This window comes from Tamandua tetradactyla, chromosome 14 (genome assembly GCF_023851605.1).
Source record: "Tamandua tetradactyla isolate mTamTet1 chromosome 14, mTamTet1.pri, whole genome shotgun sequence".
In the NCBI taxonomy this organism is placed as follows: Eukaryota; Metazoa; Chordata; class Mammalia; order Pilosa; family Myrmecophagidae; genus Tamandua; species Tamandua tetradactyla.
This window is the reverse complement of record NC_135340.1, coordinates 35,170,474-35,192,396: the sequence shown is the minus strand read 5'-3', so window position 1 is coordinate 35,192,396 and position 21,923 is coordinate 35,170,474. Positions and strand designations below refer to the sequence as shown.

The window sequence follows — 21,923 nt, the reverse complement described above, 5'->3', positions numbered from 1 at the left end:
ATGTCATGGTCTTGCTGGTGGTATTTGCTTTCGTTAAGACACTTCAAATTGAGGTTACACATATATGCTGAAAATAAATTGAGTACGTTCAGACAGTAACACAATTTTTTGAATATTGGCTTCCTTTCTTTCAGGCTTGATTTGTCTGGTGACCAAATTATTGGTGACAAGTTCACTAACTAGGTCATTCAGAGAAATCAAGTTAGCACAAAAGAAACATGTCATTCAGATTATCTTGATAATGGTAAAATTTCCACATTCTTGAACTCTTATAGGTGAAATTAGCTCTAAAAAAGACAGCAGGCAGAATATCACATTGTTTGGCTGTTATGTAAGAATACCATTTACCCAAATTAATTTAATTTTTTTCTGCCTACCTTCTGCACTTGTTTCGCATTTTGGTTTCTGGGGCTGGTTGACTCTTAAAGAACTCTTTCAGAAAAGTGCATGGAATACAACATTGTAATGTCTCCCACAACTGAACATATGTGTGTTTAAACTAAACCTGAAAACCTGGTAACAGAGCTGCTTAGAAGTAGTATTTATTTTAGAATCATGCTTATTAATAAACATGAGAATAACTTAATTATGGATTCCATTTAACTCTTTCATAATTGCAGAATTATATTTTTACTGCTGTTATAACTTTTAAATGTCATCTTGAAATAGAAGTATGTAAAGTGCTAATCAAAAAGAAAATGAGGACTTGTAATGTGTATAGTATTTGTTTATTTTCTCTGTAAGATTCACAAATGTTGAACAAAACACCTTACCTGTATTGAAGGCGATAAGTGATTTATGAACAAGTTGGTTTGGCAAGGGATTATATACAGATTTGATATACTACAGAATGCTTTGCTGCACTTGTGAAAATTTTTGGTCTGACTTTACATTCCATGGTGATAACATGGTAAATACATTGTTATTAAAGTGAGTGAACACACACACACAAAAGAGTCTGTAATCCTACTGGTTTATTAAATCTGTAGTTGCAGTTTATGCAAGAGTGTAGGCTGAGAACCTTTCTTCTGGAATTAGTCATCATGTAAGAATTTCTCCCAGGTCTCAAGGCTCCCTAGTTCCAGCCCTTGGTGTTCTGTTTTTAAGAGTCTCCATCTTCTGTCCAAACTTTCAGAGCCAAGAGAAAGACTGAGTTATACAGCCCCTCCTACATTCAAGGAGCATGTGACAAGTGAAAAAACCAGGGCTGAAATATCCAGTGAACCCAGACAACTGTGAGTTCTTTTAATTTATCCCATGCTGTTCCTCATGATGCTTTAACTGGAAATGCATTCCAATTGAGTGTTGATGCTTTTAGTCCTTCCAGCATAATCTGAGAGAAGATGAAAGTCAACCCTAGATTGAATTCTAACTTCATTACTTAAAAGTTGGAAAACAAGTATCTTTCTGACCTCAAGGCAAAGGAAAATAAAGGTCCTTTCCTTAACTGAAGACATTTTCCTCTATTTCCCTTTATGTTTTTATCCCCTAGATCATAATTCACTTGACACTTAAAAGTGGGTTCCTCTTGCCTGCCATGCTGGAGACCTGGGTTTGATTCCTGGTGCCGGCCCATGCAAAAAAAAAAAAAAAGTGGGTTTCTAAAATTATCCTCCACATGTACCAAGAAGTCTAACATGTTTCCAAATTTATGAAAGCCCAATTATAAATCCCAATGACCCAATAGTTTCCATTTCTTTTTATGTTTAATGTTCCTAATTCTAACAGTATGATTTATTTCAACAAGGCTATAATGATAACTAAACTCATTGGCCTATGCATACCTAGCAATGCCCACAATATCACAAGCAATACTATGCAAGTGGAAGAACCACCCAAATCTCCTGAGAAAATGTGGTCCAAAGATGAAGACTTTGATGAGAGAAGCTCAATGGAATGTGCTCAGAAGGCCACAGAGCTTCGGTAAGAGTATGGCATCCCATGCTTCAAACCACAGTGAACTTAGAAATTAAGAGAGCCTTATTTTCATCTTTCCTTCATCTCAGAGGAAAAAAGAGTGCTTGGAATTAAATTCAATCTGAGGAATAGACCTGGAATCCCTAAGGGTAAAGAAATGGGTTCACCTAAAAGGGATATACCTTAGTTTCCAGAACTGCTGTGACAAATACTACATAATAGGTTGGCTTAAACAACAAGAATTTATTGGTTTATGGCTTTAGAGTCCAGAAGTTCCAAATCAAGGTATTGGCAAGGCCATGCTTTCTCTCAGAGTCTGTAGTGTTCTGGTGATGGATTGCCACAACTCTTGGGGTTCTTTGACTTGCATCTCTCCCTCCATCACATGGTGATATCTTTGGTCTCCTGTGGCTTTCTGTGACTTCTGGCTTCTACATCCCCTGGCTTCTCTGATTGTATCCAAGTTTCCTGTCTTTATAAGACCTCCAGGAATATGGATAAGTGTTACCAGACAAAGTCGGTGGACTTTTACCCAATGCACTCAAATGACCAATTCCTGAGACACTAAGATTTCAAAGAAATGAGTTTATTACTAGGCATGAAGGAGTAGGTCAGATGGCCTATTGGCCCAAAATCTGCCTCTCCTGAACTGCAGTAATTCTGACAGTTTTTTAGTATTAAAGATGGATAGGTTTTAGGATAATGAGCACAGTGGCCCCAGATGATCTAATTATTGAGCATGCACAGATTGATTGCATGCTTAGTCACAGAACATATGTAAGAAATGGTGGCCTTAATATGATGATGGACATAATTTTTAGAATTATAATAAGGTATAGGTGACTTGTAGGTTAAAGTCTAAGCTACTGTGCATGTCAGGCAGGCCCATTTTGGTTAGATCCAGTCTCGGTTATTAAGATAACTTTGGACATGGGGTGAGTTAGTTCTGGACTAATCCAGAACCCTTCATTAATAAACATTAGGGGCTGTCTTTAGTGATCACAAATTCTAAAGTAAAAAACTGGATAAATGGGTACAAGTAAAGGTCGGTCACAAGGCTTTTACAATCACAAGGGTACAATATAAAGGCTATACAATGATTATCATGGATTAAGGTAGTTGGATTACAATTCATAGATTTCAGGTAGTTCCCTCTGTCTACTCCAATATACCAAAAAGCAAAAAGGAATATCTATATACTGATTCAGCAATTAAAATCATCCCTTAAATCCTAATTTCTTGGTTACATAAGGGCCCATTCTGATTCAATTTGGCCACACCTTAATTGATAATATCAAATCAAATGGTCCTATTTACATATGGATTAAGAGCATGTCTTTTGTGGGGTATATGATTAAATCCCCAACAGGGGTTAATGCATAATAGAATATTTGCAGATTCACTTCTCAGAGGTAAGACTGGTTCATCCTCATTACCAGATAGAAATTCTCAGGTTTCGCCATACATCAGTCACTGGAGAACTTTTAAAACCACAGAATCCTGGGTCCCATCCCAGAGATTTTCTTTCAATTACTTGGGGTGAGGTTCAGGTAGTAAAATTTTTAAAATCTCACCAAGTGACTGTAATGAGTAGTGAGCTCCAATCCTCCCCAATATTTTTCAAGTTATAAATAAAACCTCATACCATAGGTTCAGAATTAATAAGCTTCTGTAAAAGAATTAATTATAATCCCATCCCTATCTATAAAGAGTTTACTGTTGGTAGCCTCTTTATTAAATACCAGCTGGTGTGAGGGGAAAAAGGAGAGAGGAGACTATCTATCAGAGTGTTTTACACTTCTGACTTCTGATGGGTTGTGGAGAAGAGGGGAAGGCAATAAAATCAAAGATTATTTCATTCACACTGAGTACAGGGGAATAAGCACCTAACTCTTTACATTTACACATGCAAAATTTTAATGCCTTCTTCTTTCTGCAGAGCTTCCATTAAGGAGAATGTGGAGCTGATTCGACTTAAGAAGCTCCTGTATGAAAAAAATACCTTACTGGTGGTGACAAAAACACAGCTATCAGAAGTTCAAGAGGTGAGCTACCGTCATCATCTACGTTTTTTTAGAAAATAAAATAATAGTTAAGAGATTAGTATTTGTGATAGTTAGGTTTGGGTGCCAACTTGGCCAGGTGATGATGCCCTATTGTTCTGTTGCTGTAGACTTAAATCATCAGTATGTGAAATTCATCTATGGCTGATTACATTTGTGGTTGGCTAAGGGGAGTGCCTTCCATGATGAGTGAGGTTTATTTAATTAGCTTAAACGAGAGAGGTCAAAAGAGCAGTTCAGTATACCTCATCTCAGCACTCAGAGCTCAGATCCGGATGTTTGTAGCCCTGGGGGAAGCTGTTTGAACCCAGAAGCCAGGAGGTAAGCCCAGCAGACATCCACTGTTTGCCATGCTATGTGACAGAGGAAGCCAGCTGCCTTTCCTCTAAAGAACTATACATTTGTAATTAAATAAATCCCTTTATTAAAAGCTGATCCATCTCTGGTGTGTTGCATTCTGACAGTTTTAGCAAATTAAAACAGTATTTTTTTTCTTCATTTTACATATGGGAGAACACAATTCAGGGACAAAATTATGTGTTATGGTCACACAACTTTCATATCCAAACATTGCAACTCAAAGCCTGTTCTTTTTTCATTATTCCTCTATCAGGAAGAAAGCTCAAGTCCTACCTGTTAAAATAGAATTGAGTGGAGTTGACTTCTTGTCAGGGCTAAGGTCTCAGCCAAGGATCACAACCAGAATGTAATTAAATTAGGAAGCCAAGAGCAATAATAGAGGAAGGAAAGGAAACCAGCATTTATGGGGCACTTTCTATGTGCTGGACCTCTGTCACAGCGGAAGGTACATGGCTGGCACATGGCTGGCATCTGTTGGTCTTTCTACCCCAGGTTTTGTTTCTTTCAGGTTCTGGCTTCAGTAGCTTCCTCTCTCAGCTTCTCTGGGGTTTCTCTGAGCTCTCTGGGATTTTCCCCCTGTGTACTTTCTCCTCTTATAAAGGACTCCAGAAAGGGGATTAAAACCCACCATAATGGGATGGGTCATATCTCAATTGAAATAACATAATCAAACGGTCCCACCTGCAATGCACCCACAGGAACGGAGTAAAAGAAAATGGCCTTTTCTGGTACGTAACACCATCAAGCCACTACAGTAGATTATAGATATATTATCAATTGTAGATATTATAGGTGAACTGTTAACTACATTCTCTACACTTTCCTGAAGTTTTCAAACTTTTTTTATTATCATTAGTTTTTTTATTAATTAAAAAAAGAAATTAACACAACATTTAGAAATCATTCCATTCTACATATGCAATCAGTAATTCTTAATATCATCACATAGATGTATGATCATCATTTCTTAGTACATTTGCATCGATTTAGGAAAAGAACTAGCAAAACAACAGAAAAAGATATAGAATGTTAATATAGAGAAAAAAATAAAAATAATAATAATAATAAATAAATATATGAAAAAAAGGAAAAAGAAAAAAAACAAAAGACACAAACAAACAAAAAAACTATAGCTCAGATGCAGCTTCATTCAGTGTTTTAACATAATTACATTACAATTAGGTATTATTGTGCTGTCCATTTTTGAGTTTTTGTATCTAGTCCTGTTGCACAGTCTGTATCCCTTCAGCTCCAATTACCCATTATCTTACCCTGTTTCTAACTCCTGCTGGTCTCTGTTACCAATGACATATTCCAAGTTTATTCTTGAATGTCGGTTCACATCAGTGGGACCATACAGTATTTGTCCTTTAGTTTTTGGCTAGACTCACTCAGCATAATGTTCTCTAGGTTCATCCATGTTATTACATGCTTCATAAGTTTATCCTGTCTTAAAGCTGCATAATATTCCATCGTATGTATATACCACAGTTTGTTTAGCCACTCGTCTGTTGATGGACATTTTGGCTGTTTCCATCTCTTTGCAATTGTAAATAATGCTGCTATAAACATTGGTGTGCAAATGTCCGTTTGTGTCTTTGCCCTTAAGTCCTTTGAGTAGATACCTAGCAATGGTAAAGATTTTAAGAAAACTTTTTATATACATTACATATTCACATACCATTTAATCATCCAAAGTGTACAATCAATAATTCACAGTATCATCGTATAGCTGTGCATGTATCATCACAATTTTTTTCTTTTTTATGAAAAATAACATATATATGAAAAAGCAATAAATTTCAAAGCACATTACAATTAGTTGTAGAACAGATTTCAGAGTTTGATATGGATTACAATTCCACAATTTCAACTTTTTACTTCTAGCTGTTCTAAGACATTGGAGACTAAAAGAAATATCAATATAATGATTCAGCAATCATGTTCATTTGTTAAACCCTACCTTCCCTATATAACTCTACTATTACTCCTAAAGATTCTCCCAATCTTTAGGAGTGTTTGGGCTATGCCCACTCTAACTTTTTCATGTTGGAAGGGGCTGTCAATAATATGGGATGGGGGATGGAGCTAGTTGATGTTCTGGAGGCTAACCCTCTGCATTTCAGGACTTATCTCATCCAGGGACCCATCTGGAAGTTATAGGTTTCTGGAAAGTTACCCTCATGCATGGAACTTTGTAGAATATTATACAATGCCCTAGGTATTCTTTAGGATTGGAAGGAATGGTTTTGGTTGGGATTTGGCAATCTATGATAAGTAGCAATGTCTAACTGAAGCTTATGTGAAAGTGATCTCCAGAGTAGCCTTTTGACTCTATTTGAACTCTCTCAGCCACTGGTACTTTATTTATTATGATTCTTTCCCCCCTTTTGGTCAGAATGGCATTGTTGACCCCATGGTGCCAGGGCCAGACTCATCCCTGGGAGTCATCTCCCATGCTGCCAGAGAGATTTTCACCCCTGGATGTCATGTCCCATGTAGAGAGGAGGACAATGATTTCACTTGCAGAATTGGGCTTAAAAAGAGTGAGGCCACATCTGAGCAACAAAAGATGTCCTCCAAAAGTAACTCTCAGGCATCTATAGGTAGGCTAAGTTTCTCTACTACATACATAAGTGTCACAAGAGCAAGCCTCAAGCATACATAAGCTTCACAAGAGCAAGCTTCAAGATCAAGGTCTTGGCCTGTAAATTTGGGTGTCTATAATGTTTGACACAGTATCAGAGGTATCTGGTAGTAAAGTTTAATAGTTCCATATTTTTTCTCCCATCTCTCAAGGGACTTGACCAATACTTTTTAATTACCTGCTTAATATACTCTGGGATGTAACCAACCATAATGTACTCTGGGATGTATCCAGGCATTACATTAAACTCTATAGGATTAAAAGGCCTCATTCTTATTCTGAACTCCTTGTGTTTGGAATGTTTAAATGACCTATCCAGACAGGTTGAGTTAGATTATGTGCTACAGAAAATCTAACTTCTGGACAAAATAAACCTTTCTTCCTTTGGTCTCAAAGAGTAGGTGAAGTGCTAAAAAACAGACAATGTCTTCCTTATTCCTGTATTCTGAATTACCTTAATCCAGACCTGATCAGCTTTGTTCTTAACTCTAAATACCAGGTTATACATATATAAAACAGCCTCTCAAAATCCAGAAATAGCAATTACCAATCCGGACTAAATGTGACTGCTATAAAAGCCTGTAATCTTGGCCCCTGTTTTCTTTTAAGCATTTTTAAAATGAGACCAGATGGTATTTACTCATATGTTTCTGGCTTATTTTGCCTACCAAATGTCCCACAGGTTCATTCACAATTTTGCATGCCTCATGTGCCCGTTTGAAAGGATTATGTGCCCTAGAAAAGCCATGTTTTAAACATGTTCCATCTTGTAGAGGCAGCAGTTTCTTTACTCTGTATTCAGTACTGTTCTAGTTTGCTAGCTGCCAGAATGTGATACAGCAGAAATAGAATGGCTTTTAAAAGAGAGAATTTAATAAGTTACAAGTTTACAGTTCCATGGCTGTGAAAATGTCTCAATTAAAGCAAGTCTATGAAAATGGCCAAATGAAGGCATCAAAAAGAGGTTACCTTCACTCAAGAAAGGCTGATGAAGTTACTGAATGAGGATTAAAGGACATGGCTTTTCTGGGATCCACCATAGATTCAAACTGTCACAAGTACTGTAATTTTGAAACTTTTTTAGATTATCTTCACAGGCATGTGACAAGCCCAATTGTGGGTATTAACCTTTGATTAGAGGGAGATGTGACTCCACTCATTCCAGTTGGGTCTTGATTCGTTTACTGGAGTCCTTTAAAAGAGTAAACATTTTGGAGAAAGCTTCAGAGCTCCAAGAAACACAAGAGCCCACACAGCCAGAAACTTTTAAAGATGAAGAAGGAAAATGCCAACTGGGGGAGCTTCATGAAACAAAAAGCCTGGAGAGAAAGCTAACAGACATCACCATGTTTGCCATGTGCCTATCCAGTTGAGAAAGAAACCGTGAACTTCATCAGCCTTTCTTGAGTGAAGGTTGCTTATTGTTAGTGCCTTAATTTGGACATTTTTATAGACTTACTTTAATTGGGATGTTTTCATGGCCTTAGAACTGTAAACTTGCAGCTTAATAAATTCCCCTTTTAAAAGCCGTTCTGGTTCTAGTAAATCACATTCTAGCAGTTAGCAAACTAGAACATCTCACAACTTTGCTCCTTTTTGAAGCATGTATACACCATCAGTCACCAATCTACTTCTCAGTCAGTGTATCCCTCAGCCACCTCCATCCATTGGGCATCATGTATAAGGTCCAAAGTCAGCAGTCCATCAACACTCTCAATTTTAGATAATTTCATTGTTCCCAAGAGAGAGATAACCAAAAAACACACCCTCACCAAATATGAATTCAAAACTTCCCCTTAAATCTTGTCCCTCTCCCCATTATTTACCCCTGGTACTTCTGTGCTACTTTTGATGTCTTCCTATTAAACATAGCACATAGCAAACAATAGCAGTTTTCCTCCTATACCCTGAAATTATACACTTTGTACAAGATTCATACCTTGGCAGTAGTTCTTGCAAGAACTTATTTATATTTGTAGTGTTTACTGGTGGAACACATGGGTCTATACAACCCCTTTCAATCATGTTCACCTTCAATATGGTTATATTACATATAGACACACTACCGAACCACCTTCACCTCTATCCATTCCCTTACATTTAAGTTCAACCTCATTAGCTAATTGTTCACCCATCTCTGGCTTCTCTGTATCTTTATGTCCCCTATATTCTGTATTATATGCCTCTGATTTTATATTTACCATGGTCATAAAAGTGGAATCATACAGTATCTATGCTCGTGTATGGCTTATTTCACTCAGCATTATGTCCTCAAGTTTCATCCATCTTGTCATGTGCATCAGGACATCATTTCCTCTTACTGCTGCATAATATTCCATCTTAAGTATATTCCACATTTTGTTAATCCACTCATCTGTTGATAGGTATTTGGATTGTTTCTATCTTTTGGTGATTGTGAATAGTGCTTCTATGAACATCAGTGTGTGAATGTCTGTTTGTGTCACTGCTTTCAGCTCTTCTGGGTATATATACCAAGTAATGGTATTGCCAGATCAGAGGGCAACTCGATATTTAGTTTTCTGAGGAAGTGCCAAACTGTCTTCCAGAGCAGCTTTTACATTATACATTCCCACCAGCAGTATATACATGTCCCAGTTTCTCCACATCTTCTCCAACATTTGGAGGTTCTTTCTTGTTTAATATCAGCCATTATTATAGGTGTGAGGTGGTATCTCATTGTAGTCTTGATCTGCATTTCCCTTATAGCTAATGAAAATGAGCATCCTTCATGTGCCTTTTAGCCATCTGTATTTGCTCTTCAAAAAAAATGCCTATTCATGTCTTTAGCCCATTTTATAATTGGGTTGTTAGTTCTTCTGTTATTGAGTTGTATGAGTTCTTTATGTATACAGGATATCAAACCTTTGCCCAATGTGTGATTTCCAAATATTTCCTCCCATTGAGTTGGCTGCCTCTTCACCTTTTTGACAAAGTCTTTTGAGGTACAAAAGCATTTGATTTTGAGGAGTTCCCATTTATCTACTTTTTCTTTCGTTGCTTGTGCTTTGGGTGTAAAGTTTAGGAAGCTACTTCTTATTACTAGGCCTTGAAGATGTTTCCCTATGTTTTCTCTTAGAAGCTTTAAGGTACTGGTTCTTATATTTACATGTTTGATTCACTTTGAGTTAATTTTTGTATAGGGTTTGAGGTAAGGGTCCTCTTTCATTCTTCTGACTACTGATATGCAGTTCTCCCATGCCCATTTATTGAACAGACTATTTTGTCCCAGCTCAGTGGATTTGAGGGCCTCGTTGAAGATCAGTTCAACCAAAATAGATTTGGTGGTCTATTTCTGTGTTCTCGATTCAATTCCATTAGTCAATACTTCTATTTTTGTGCCAGTACCATGCTGTTTTGACCACTGTGGTGGCTTTATAATATATATACATATTTTTAGAACAGATTTCAGAGTTTGGTATGGGTTACAATTCCACAATTTTAGATTTTAAATTATATATAGTATGTATATATATTTATTTTTATTAATAAGTTGTAAAATCAGTTAATAAGTGTTAATCCTCCCATTTCTTTATTCTTTTTTTAGCTATTTCAGGGTCTCTTTCCCTTCCAGGTGAATTTGGTAACTAGATTTTTCAAGTCTTCAAATTAGGTTGTTGGAATTTTGATTGGTACTGCATTGAATCTGTAGATCAATTTGGGTTGAACTGACATCTTAACTACAGCTGACCTTCCTATCCATGAGCAGGGAATGTCTTTTCACCTATTTAGATATTTGATATCTTTTAGCAATGTCATGTAGTTTTCTGTGTACAAGCCCTTTACATCCCTAGTTAAGTTCATTCCTAGATACTTGATTCTTCTAGTTGCTATTTTGAATGGAATGTTTTCCTTAATTGACTCCTCAGTCAGGTCATTGCTTGTATATAGAAACATTACTGATTTTAGCCCATTAATTTTATATCCTGCCATCTTGCTGAATTTATTAGCTCAAGTAACTTTGTTGTTGATTTCTCAGGATTTTCCAGGTATGGTATTATTTCACCTGCAAATAATGAAAGTTTTACTTCTTCCTTTCCAATTTGGATGCTTTTCATCTTTTTTTCCTGCCTGATTGCTCTAACTACAACTTCTAGTACAGTGTTTAATAATAGCAGTGACAGAGGGCATCCTTGTCTTATTTCCAATCTTAGGGGGAAGATTTCATTCTCTCACTGTTGAGCACTATCCTGGTCATGGGTTTTTCATGTATTTTTGATTCCTACTTTTTGAAGTGTTTTTATCAGAAAAGCATGTTGAATTTTTCAAATGCTTTTTCAGCATCAATCGAGATGATTATGTGATTTTCCCTTCGATTTGTTAATATGTTATATTACATTAATTGATTTTCTTCTGTTGAACCATCCTTGCATTTCTAGTATAAACCCCACTTGGTAGTTGTTCTAGTTTGCTACCTGCTGGAATGCAATATACCAGAAATGGAATGGCTTTTAAGAAGGGAAATTTAATAAGTTCTTAGTTTACAGTTCTAAGGCCGAGAAAATATCCCAATTACAACAAGTCTATAGAAATGTCCAATCAAAGGCATCCAGAAAAAGATACCTTGGTTCAAGAAGGCTGATGAAGTTCAGGGTTTCTCTCTCAAGTAAGAAGGCACATGGCAAACACAGTCACAGTTTCTCTCTTGGCTGGAAGGGCACATGGTGAACACAGTCAGAGTTTCTCTTTCATCTGGAAAGGCACATGGCGAACACGGTCAGGGTTCCTCTCTCATCTGGAAGGGCACATGGTGAACACAGCGCCATCTGCTAGCTTCTTCCCCTGGCTTCCTGTTTCATGAAGATCCCCAGGAGGCAGTTTCCTTCTTCATCTCCAAGGTTGCTGGCTGGTGGACTCTGCTTCTCATGGCTATGTCATTCTGTTCTGCTCTCTCTGAATCTCTCATTCTCCAAAATGTTTCCTCTTTTATAGGACTTCAGAAACTAATCAAGACCCACCTGAATGGGTGGAGACATGTCATCACCTAATCCAGCTTAACAACCACTCTCGATTACATCACATCTCCAGGGAGATTATCTAATTACAGTTTCAAACATACAATGCTGAATAGGGAGTAGAAGAAACGGCTGCTCCATTTTTTAAAAAAATGGGATTAAGATTAAAACATGGCTTTTCTAGGGTCCATACATCATTTCCAACCAGCACAGTAGTGGTGTATAATTCTTTTAATGTGTTGTTGGATTTGATTTGCTAGTATTTTGTTGAAAATTTTCACACGTATGTTCATTAGGGAAATTGGCCTGTAGTTTTCCTTTCTTATAGCATCTTTACCCAGTTTTGATATTAAAGTGATATTAGCTTCATAAAATGAATTAGTGTTCCTTTTTCCTCAATTTTTTGGAAAAGTTTGAGCAGGATTGGTGTTAATTCTTTTTGGAATGTTGATAAAATTCCCCTGGGAAACCATCTGGCCCTGGTCTTTTCTTTGTAGGAAGATTTTTGATGACTGATTGAACCTCTTTACTTGTGATTGGTTTGTTGAGATCTTCTATATCTTCTTGAGTCAGTGTAGCTTGTTTATGTGTTTCCAGGAATTTGTCCATTTCATCTAAGTTTCTAGTTTGTTGATGTATAATTGTTCATAGTATCCTCTTATGATTTTTTAAAATTTCTTCAGTGTCTGTGGTAACAACCCCCCCCCCTTTCTGATTTTGTTTATTTGCATCCTCTCTGTTTTTCTTTGTCAGTCTTGCTAGTGGTCCATTGATTTTATTGATTTTCTTAAAAACCAACTCTTGGTTTCGTTGATTTTTTTTCTGTTGTTTTGCTCTCCCATTCAACTCGATTTTTTTTTATTTAAAAAATTTTTTTAAACATACCACCATGCAAACATGAACATTCTTTTCTTACCATATGATCATTTCATTCTTGGTGTATAATCAGTAACTCACAATATCATCACATAGTTGTATATTCATCACCATGATCATTTCTTAGAACATTTATATCAATTCAGAAAAAGAAATAAAAAGAAAAAAACTCATACATACCGTACCCTTTATCCCTCCCTCTCATTAACTGCTAGTATTTCCATCTACCCAATATATTTTAGCCTTTGTTTCCCCTATTTTTTTCTATACCCTTTACCACTCCCTTTCGTTAATCAGTAGCATTTCAATCTATTGCATTTATTTTAACATTTGTTTCCCCTATTGTTTATTTATTTTTAATCCATATCCATACATTTAACTCTATATTAATCTTTGTTGTTTCTCTTCTTCTCTTTGCTTTGGGGTTAGTTTGCTGTTCTTTCACAAGTCCCTCCAGGTGAGCAGTTAAGTCCTCACTTTTTGCCCTTTCCTCTTTTCTAATATCGGCAGTTGGGGCAATAAATTTTCCTCTCAGTACAGCCTTTGCTGCATCCCAAAAGTTCTGATATATTGTATTCTCATTTTCATTTGCCCCCAGATAGCTACAGATTTCTCTAGCAATTTTGTCTTTGATCTCTTGGTTGTTTAAGAGTGTGTTATTTCGTCTCCATATATTTGTGAAAGTTCTCGTTCTTTGATGATGATTGATTTCAGCTTCATTCCATTGTGATCAGAGAGTGCTTTGAATGATTTCAATGTTTTTAAATTTAAAAGACATATTTTTTTTGCCCAAGCATATGATCTACCGGTAGTGGGGGGTGGGGGGTGGGCAGGGTGAGGTGCTTTGAGCATGGTGGGGGCATTTGAGGCATGGTTCAAGTGGGTGGGGTATAGGGAGTGTCGTGAGTTGCAGGGCAGGTGTGGTGCACATGGGTGTAGCGCATTCAAGGGATGCAGCTTGGCTTACTTCCTTGTCCTTGCATCCCTGTCTGTGTACTCCTGAGGGTCCCAGGCCTCCGTTTGGAAAGGAGCACATTAAGCTGTTTGCACTAGTTGGATGACCTCCAGTTCTCTGTGTCTCAGTTCTTGAGCTTTTGCAGCCAGGGCATCCTGTCTTGTGTAGAAGACCCTCTCAGGTCACTTACACCCTGGAATTGCTGTCCCAGTTGTTTTTCTCTTACTTCTCTAGCTGTTCCTTGGAGCAGAGGTGAACTTGACCTATCTTATTCTGCCATATAGAGGAGACAGAAGAAGGTCAGCTTCCCACAGCCGGGAAGTCTCAATCTATGGCCAATGGGGGAAATGTTCTCCTCACAGCAGCCCTCTCTTGGGTGTGTGTGTGTGCTGCTGTAGTGTAGGAACTCAGATTTCTTGATAAGTACAAAACCACAAAGAAAGCAATTCTGTCAGCAGAATGAGTGATGGGTTGGCTAGTATAAGACTGGAGACAGAGAAATCAGGTAAATGATATTGCAGTGGTCTATGGGCTCCATCTAAAGCAGTGACAGTGACCTGGAGAGAGAAAGATATATTAGAAGATGTCCAGGAAGAAGAATGGGCTTTGTCACTAAAGGGAAGTGGGTTAAAGAAAAAGGAGAAATGAGAGATGACTCCTGGATTTCTAGCTTGGGTGATTCTATGATGGTAGTGCCATTCACAGAGACTGGATCTAGCTACAGCAATGCCCTTTTCTGATAAGGGCTGAAGGCACCTTTACAAGACCAACTTCCAGTCCTATACCTTTTAGAGAGCTTTACATATGCTTAAATTATTTGTCAGGTTAATTTGGGTAGCATTTAAAGGGTGTAGACATATGGGAAGGGGACTAATTTAAAGATGTATTAGTAAAGGTCTTTTTTTATATTTAGATTTTTTTAAATATCTGTATGTCTCCATTGCATTAAAGAAAAAATGTTAGAAATCCATTCTAAAATTGAATTTATTTATCTAGGTTAGTGGCAGAAAATAGTAGTAAAAATGAATTAAATGAATAGAAAATCACCCGCAATTTTTTTAAATTAGGGTATACTATTTTTTTTTCTTTTGCAATGTATCTTTTTGGTTCTGTTTTCTTATTCACTAAAGGAATAAGTGAATTAAACTGAACTACACTAAAAATGTTTCCTTTAGCTGCTCAAGCAAATTCCATGCAATGGGTCAGCCTAAACCATGGGAATTTCTTGGCTCACGGTTTTGAGGTAGGTAAAATGTCCAAGTTAAGGCATCATCAAGGTGATGCTTTTTTCCTGAAGACTGAAGTTTTGAGGCTGGCCACTGGTGAGCCTTGGTCCATAAGGCCTTCACTTGGTGGCCTCTCTTGGCTTCTTTCTTTTCTTCTGGGATCCATTAACCTTCAGTTTCTGGCTTCCTGTGGCTTTCTCTGTATAAAGCTGAATTTTATTCTGCTTACCAAGGACTCCAGAAATAGGATTAAGACCTATCCTGATTGAAGTGAGCCACACCTTAACTAAAGTAACCTTATCAAAAGTCCTTACAATAGATTCACACCCACATGAATGGATTAAGTTTAAGAACATCTTTTACTGGGACACATACAGCTCCAAACCACCTCATACACATATTAAAATAAATTTACACTCATTTAATCCCTTTGCAGTAAAATATGGTGGTCAGTGGCACAGACTAGAGTCAGACAGCCTAGGTTAAAATTTCATCTCTGCCTCTTGGCAAATGATTTACTCTCTTTGCCTCAATTTTCTTATTTTTAAAACTTAGATAATAATACCTACCTCTCAGATTTGCTGTAAAGATTAAATGAGATAATATATATAAAATAATTATAATGGGCAATTATAACATTATGTAATACATGGTAACATAGAATGTAACATGTAGAAACTGCTAAGCAAATGGTAACTATTGTTTTTATTATGATTATTGTTGGGTTTTCACTTTCTAAAACTGGAAAGAGGCCTTTCTGAAATATGCTGAAAAACAGACAGCACTTAGTTTGAGATTAAATATTTTTCTTAGACAATCCACTAAATGCATGCAAAAATAAATAATGAATTGTTCATCCTTTTAAAATAAATGATGTGATCTATTACATTCAAATACTGCCTGTGGGAAAGGGCAGGGGAGAAGTAGCAGCAATTAGTAAACAAGTGTACAAATTGAATTGGCTTACAGGAATTATTTATAATGTTTTTTTAAATAAATATTTAAGCAGCATTTGTATTATAGAGGTAAATAAACATCAAGCATAAACATAGACTAAGACTTATTTCTCTTTTCCAGGCATATGAATCCCTGCTCCAGAAGGTAATTAAAGATTCCCAGGGTAATCAAACTCAAAGACATTTGTATTTATCTCTAAGTAACATAACAAACATTAGAATTTAACCAACTAAATCAAATTATTATGCCATGGAATTTCCATCAAGATGAATGGTGTTATTATTAATATCAAAAGATACTTAAAGCACTGTTTTCATAAAAATTGAATATGAGATCTGAGTTGGAAAATGTTTGGAATATTTTTCAGCCTATTGCTTGGAAGAATTAGAGCATTTGCTAGAAATTTGCTAAGAATATTCTTTTAGCATGTATATGGTGGTGGGATATAAAAAAGTTGTTACAAATCTTCTCTGGTATTATTAAATATTTGGCCCTTTTTATCCCTGTAAGTGAGATACAGATGTGAGGGTGGCACTGGGCTAATGTCCACACATAAGGGTCACTAAGGCAGAGTTCCCAGCATAACCAGCTATAGGTGCTCCTCACTAGAAACCATATAATCTATACAGTCTCCCAGAAAAAAAATGCACACAACTTCTAGAGTCATCTAATCTCACGTCACTTTCCTAGATGCAAAGGGAGGGATATGTCATCCTAAAAAGTATTCAATTAGTTTAGAAAGTTAAGGCAGCTGTTAAGGGTGGCAGGTGATGGTTAAGTTCTGCTGTCAACTTGTCCAGGTGATGGTGCCCAGTTGTCTGGTCAGGGAAGCACTGGCCTGCCCATTACTGCAAGGATCTTTTGTGGATGGTTGATAAACCAGAAGACTGGTCTATTAAATCATCGGTTAATTGATCATAGCTGTGGCTGATTACATCTATGATCAACTAAAGCATATTTCCTGCAAACAAGAAAATTCAGTCAGTTGGATTTGAGCCAATCAGTTGAGGACTTTTAAGGGAGAAGAGAGAATTTTCACTGCTTCTTCAGCCAGCAAGCCTCTTCTGTGTTCACTGAGACCCTTCATCAGAATTGCCAGCTTCAAAGCCTGCCCTATGGATTTTGGACTCTTGCATTCCCACAGTTGCATGAAATACTTTTATAAATCTCATGTTTACAGATATTTCCTATTGGTTCTGCTTCTTTAGAGAACCCCAACTAATACATGGCATCTAACTTAGAACCAGGGCTGAATTTGAACCTTGGGAAATTCAGATACCAAGGTGAAGTACAGTTGTCCAGAATACAAAATTCACACTAAGACAGTGTTTCACATAGGCAATATTCAGGAGTGGAAGGCACAATATATGATAGAGGGAGAAGGGCTGGGGACATAAATGAAATCAGAAAGAAAGATAGATGTTAAAGATTGAGATGGTATAATCTAGGAATGCCTAGAGTGTATAATAATAGTGACTAAATGTACAAATTTTAAAAATGTTTTTGCATGAGGAAGAACAAAGGAATGTCATTATTGCAGGGTGCTGAAAATAGATGGTAATTAATATTTTAAAATGTCACCTTATGTGTGAGACTAAAGCAAAAAATGTTTATTTGGTACAAAATTTATATTTTGACTAGTACATTTCCTAATATAACTTATGTAGATAGTTTGATTGAACACCATAAGTACTTGGAATCTCAGGTAGGACATTAAAAAAAACACCACAGTATGATGAACAATTTAAACAATTTATTGATTATTTGAAAAGGCTTTTCCTTGGGTTTTCTGATTATTAATTCAAAATGATTATATAAAACAATGTATGAGTCGACATAAATAAGTGCAACAAACAAATAAGCATAAGACACTTTAAAACCTGGCCAGCAGACTGTAAAAGGGAAAGCAAGAAGGAAGAGAGAAAGAGAAAGATTCTCACCAAACCAGGGAAAGTCCCCACATCTGATACTTCTGACTGAGGAACTCCAGAACTTCAGCCAATCAGAGTCCTGGTCAGTCCATAGGGTCCCAGGCAGAGCATCCCTCCTGGGTGAGACTTCCAAAGTCAGCCAGGGCAAGGACCAATATTTATATGTGCTATTCCAGGCGTTGGATTGCTCTTGTGCACGTAGTTGGGAGGAGCTAGTTCCTGGTCACGGGCACATGGTCTCCTTATTGATTGATGCATCCAAAGCATTCCAGAGGAGGGAGCCACTCTCCCTGTGAAGGTATCATGATGTCTGTAGCTTATCTTTAGCCAGGATCTGGACGAAAAGGTCTAATTAGCCACCTGTGTCTTTACTTTGTCAGAAATAAAGTTGTTTAACTATAAGTTGATGTGAAGAAGTCAGTGTCGAAGTGCAGTTGCCTGTCTGGGTTATGGTTCAGTCTCACATCTATGTTTATTTCCTTTACACACAGGGAAACTATACTTCCAGAAAAAGTCTAGTATGAAAAGTCTAGTATGAAAAGCAAGGTCAACTTAAAATACAAAGACAACAAGCGATTAATCAAAGTCATTCTTGGTGATATCCACTAGGGAATTGTAGGGTTGCTGATATTTGGAGAGTACCCTACTGAGGGATATGACCATTCTCAGAACACCGTTCCTTTTGCCCAGAATCAGGGAATCCTGGATGTGGCACATGATGCGCTTCTCAGCCAAGTGAATGAGCTGAGGGCAGAGCTGAAGGAGGAGAGCAAGAAGGCTGTGAGCTTGAAGAGCCAACTGGAAGATGTGTCCATCCTGCAGATAACACTGAAGGAGGTAAATTACAATAATAATGGAAAGATACCACCCATCAATTGTGAGTTATATTGCAATTTCAGAGATGTTAAAATGTTTATATTTTTAATTTGTTCTTTCACCTTTTGTAAATAAGGTACTAAAATAGTTTAACGTATTGCAGAGAAAGTGTTTGAGAAATACCACAGTGGTTAAAAAGGTTATCTTGTTGCTGGTTAAATTTGTATAAGTAAAATAATACTCCTATATTTGAAGACTATAAAAATGTATATTTTAGCAACAATGAAATATTGATATTTCATTTTTACAACTGAGAAAAGTGAGGCTCCAAGTAGTTAAATAATTTGCTCAAGATTACATCATTAGGGAGAAAGCTGAGATTTATTGTTTGATCTGTGCTCTAAAATTCTTGCTCTTTTAAAGTGTTCTGCCACTTCTCTAAGAGGTGAAACACTGACACATGAAAATTTATGTCAAAGAATCCTCATCTGAAAGTTTCTACCCCACTTTCAGTTGGTTCGAGTCTTCTAGACGAATAGCTCTGCTTTTTCCCTATCAGAGAGAGACATGAGAGATGAGCGTACGAAGCCTCCCACTCCGTTCCCATCCTTCAATGGAAAAGGGATTGTGTGCAGGGCAATAGGTTTTAGGATTTTATCTCACCCACTCTACTTTCATTCTTAGTTTCAGCAGAGAATTGAAGATTTGGAACAAGAACGAAAATTACTGAATGACAATTATGACAAACTCTTAGAAAGGTGAGTAACAAGTTTGGTCCCTATAGCATTGTTTGCTATAAAAGACACTAATAGGGCGGGCCACGGTGGCTCAGCGGGCAAGAGTGCTTGCCTGCCATGCCGGAGGACCCCGGTTCGATTCCCGGCCCCAGCCCATGTAAAAAACAAACAAACAAACAAAATATAATAAAATAAGAAAATGTTTAAAGATGTTTCCCTTTCTTCCTCCCATCCTTCCTTCCTTCTCTGTCTGTCTTTCTTTCCTTCCCTTCCTCCCTCTCTCTTTAAAAAAAAAAAAAAAAAAAAAAAAGACACTAATAGAAAAGTGCTTTCCAAATTTTAAAAATATCATCTGGTAGTAATAAAGTTATGGGGAAATGCATACTCAATTCTGTTAGTGAACTTATAAATTGGTATGGCCTTTTTGGAGGAGAATTTGATAGTATTTATAACAATGATATATAAACATATCTTTTGCAACAGAAATTTCATTTTTTGGAATCAATCCTAAATAAATACCCCAATGTATATACAAAGATATCTGTGTAATAAGTATGTTAACTACGGCATTGTTAATCATTGTAAAAATAATTAGAAACCACCCAAATATCCATTGATAGGGGATTGGTTAAATAAATCTTGTAGCATCATCACAATGAAATGCTAAGCAAATAAATCTTGTAGCATCATCACAATGAAATGCTAAGCAGATTGTTTTAATGAGGTATATCTGTAAGTCTAAGATATATTTTTAAAAGAAAAAAGCCAGCTGCAAAAGAATATGCTGACTCTAATCTAAATTATGTTAGTGTTTATGTGGATCCACAACTGTTAATGAGATTAATTCTGGAGATGAGAGGAGGATTAGAGTAGGGCAAAAGGGCAACTTCATTTTTATTCTTTATACTTTAATGTTATTTTATTTTATTTTTTACCAAAAGCATCTATCCATGTATTGTTTTTTTTTATTGTGTAGTATAACATATATACAAAGCAAAGAAATAAAAAGGCAGTCTTTTTCAAAGCACCCTTCAAAAAGTAGTTACAAGATAGATCCCAGAGTTTGTCATGGGCTACAATATGATCCTCTCATATTTTTCCTTCTAGCAGCTTCAGAATATAGGAGGCTAGAGGGCTTAAATAATTTTTTTTTGTTTTTTCTTAAATACTCTTTTATCATCACAATCAACTTTTTTTTCCTTCTTTTTTTGTGAATAACATATATACAAAAAAACTATACATTTCAAAGAACACCACCACAATTAGCTGTAGAACATATTTCAGACTTTGACATGGGTTACAATTTCACAATTTTAGGTTTTACTTGTAGCTGCTCTAAAATACTGGAGACTAAAAGAGATATCAATTTAATGATTCAGCATTCATATTTATTTGTTAAGTCCTATCTTCTATGTATAATTCCACCATCACCTTTGATCTTTCCATACCTCTCTTTGGGGTTGTTTGGGCTATGGCAGTTCTAAATTTTTGATATTGGAAGGGTCTGTCACTAATATGGGGTAGGGAGATGGAACTAACTGTCTGATGTTCTGGAGAGGCTGGGCTAGGTTTCAGGTCTTATCTGGAAAGTTACCAGTAGGTTTCTGGAAAGTTACTCTAGTACCTGGAACCCATGTGGAATCTTATAAATTGCCCTATATGTTCTTTAGTTTGGCTGGAATGGTCCTGGTTGGGGGTTGGCAGGTTATGATAGGTAGCAAGGTTTACCTGAAGCTTGTGTAACCTCCAGAGTAGCCTCTTAACTCTATTTGAACTCTCTCTGCCACTGATACTTTATTTATTACACTTTTTTTCTCCCTTTTGGTCAGGGTGGAACTGTTGATCTCATGGTGCCATGGTGCCAGGTCTGGATTCATCCCTGGGAGTCATCTCCCACATCACCTGGGAGACTTTCACACCTGGATCTCATGTTTCACATAGTGGGGAGGGCAATGATTTCACTTGCAGAGTTGGGCTTAGAGAGACTGAGGCCACATCTGAGCAACAACAGAGGTCCTTCAGAAGTAACTCTCAGGCATACCTATAGGTAGTCTAAGCTTCTATGCTACCTACATAAGCTTCACAAGAGTAAGCCTCATGATCAAGAGCATGGCTTATCGACTTGGGTATCCCTAAGGTTTGACACAGTATCAGGGAATTCTCTGACGGTAAGGTTTAATGGTTCCATGGACTTTTTCTCCCCTCCCTCAGGGGACTTTGCCAATACTTTTTGATTATCTGCTTAATATATTCTAGGATGTTTCCAGGCATTATAATAATCTATTCAGGATTAAAGGATCTCTTTCTTATTCTGTGTCCCCTGTGTTTCAATTGTTCAAATGAGTTATACAAATAAATTGAATTAGATTATGCACTATAGAAAATTTCAGTTCCAGATCAAATAAACCTTTCTTTCATTGGGCTCAAAGAGTATGTGTGGTTCTACAATACAGACACTGTCTTTC

The 21,923-nt window shown here is 36.8% G+C and overlaps 1 protein-coding gene across 1 annotated transcript; it reads left to right on the top strand.

Annotated features, from left to right (window-relative positions):
• The first annotated feature begins 1,728 nt into the window (after nucleotides 1-1,728).
• LOC143655301 (X-linked retinitis pigmentosa GTPase regulator-interacting protein 1-like) lies at nucleotides 1,729-19,483 on the top strand. The gene is made up of 5 exons (XM_077126688.1): nucleotides 1,729-1,923; nucleotides 3,857-3,962; nucleotides 16,095-16,118; nucleotides 18,596-18,742; nucleotides 19,406-19,483. Exons 1-5 carry the CDS (start codon nucleotides 1,730-1,732, stop codon nucleotides 19,481-19,483), a joined length of 549 nt encoding a protein of 182 aa, XP_076982803.1. The 5' UTR covers nucleotide 1,729.
• Nucleotides 19,484-21,923: the final 2,440 nt, after the last annotated feature.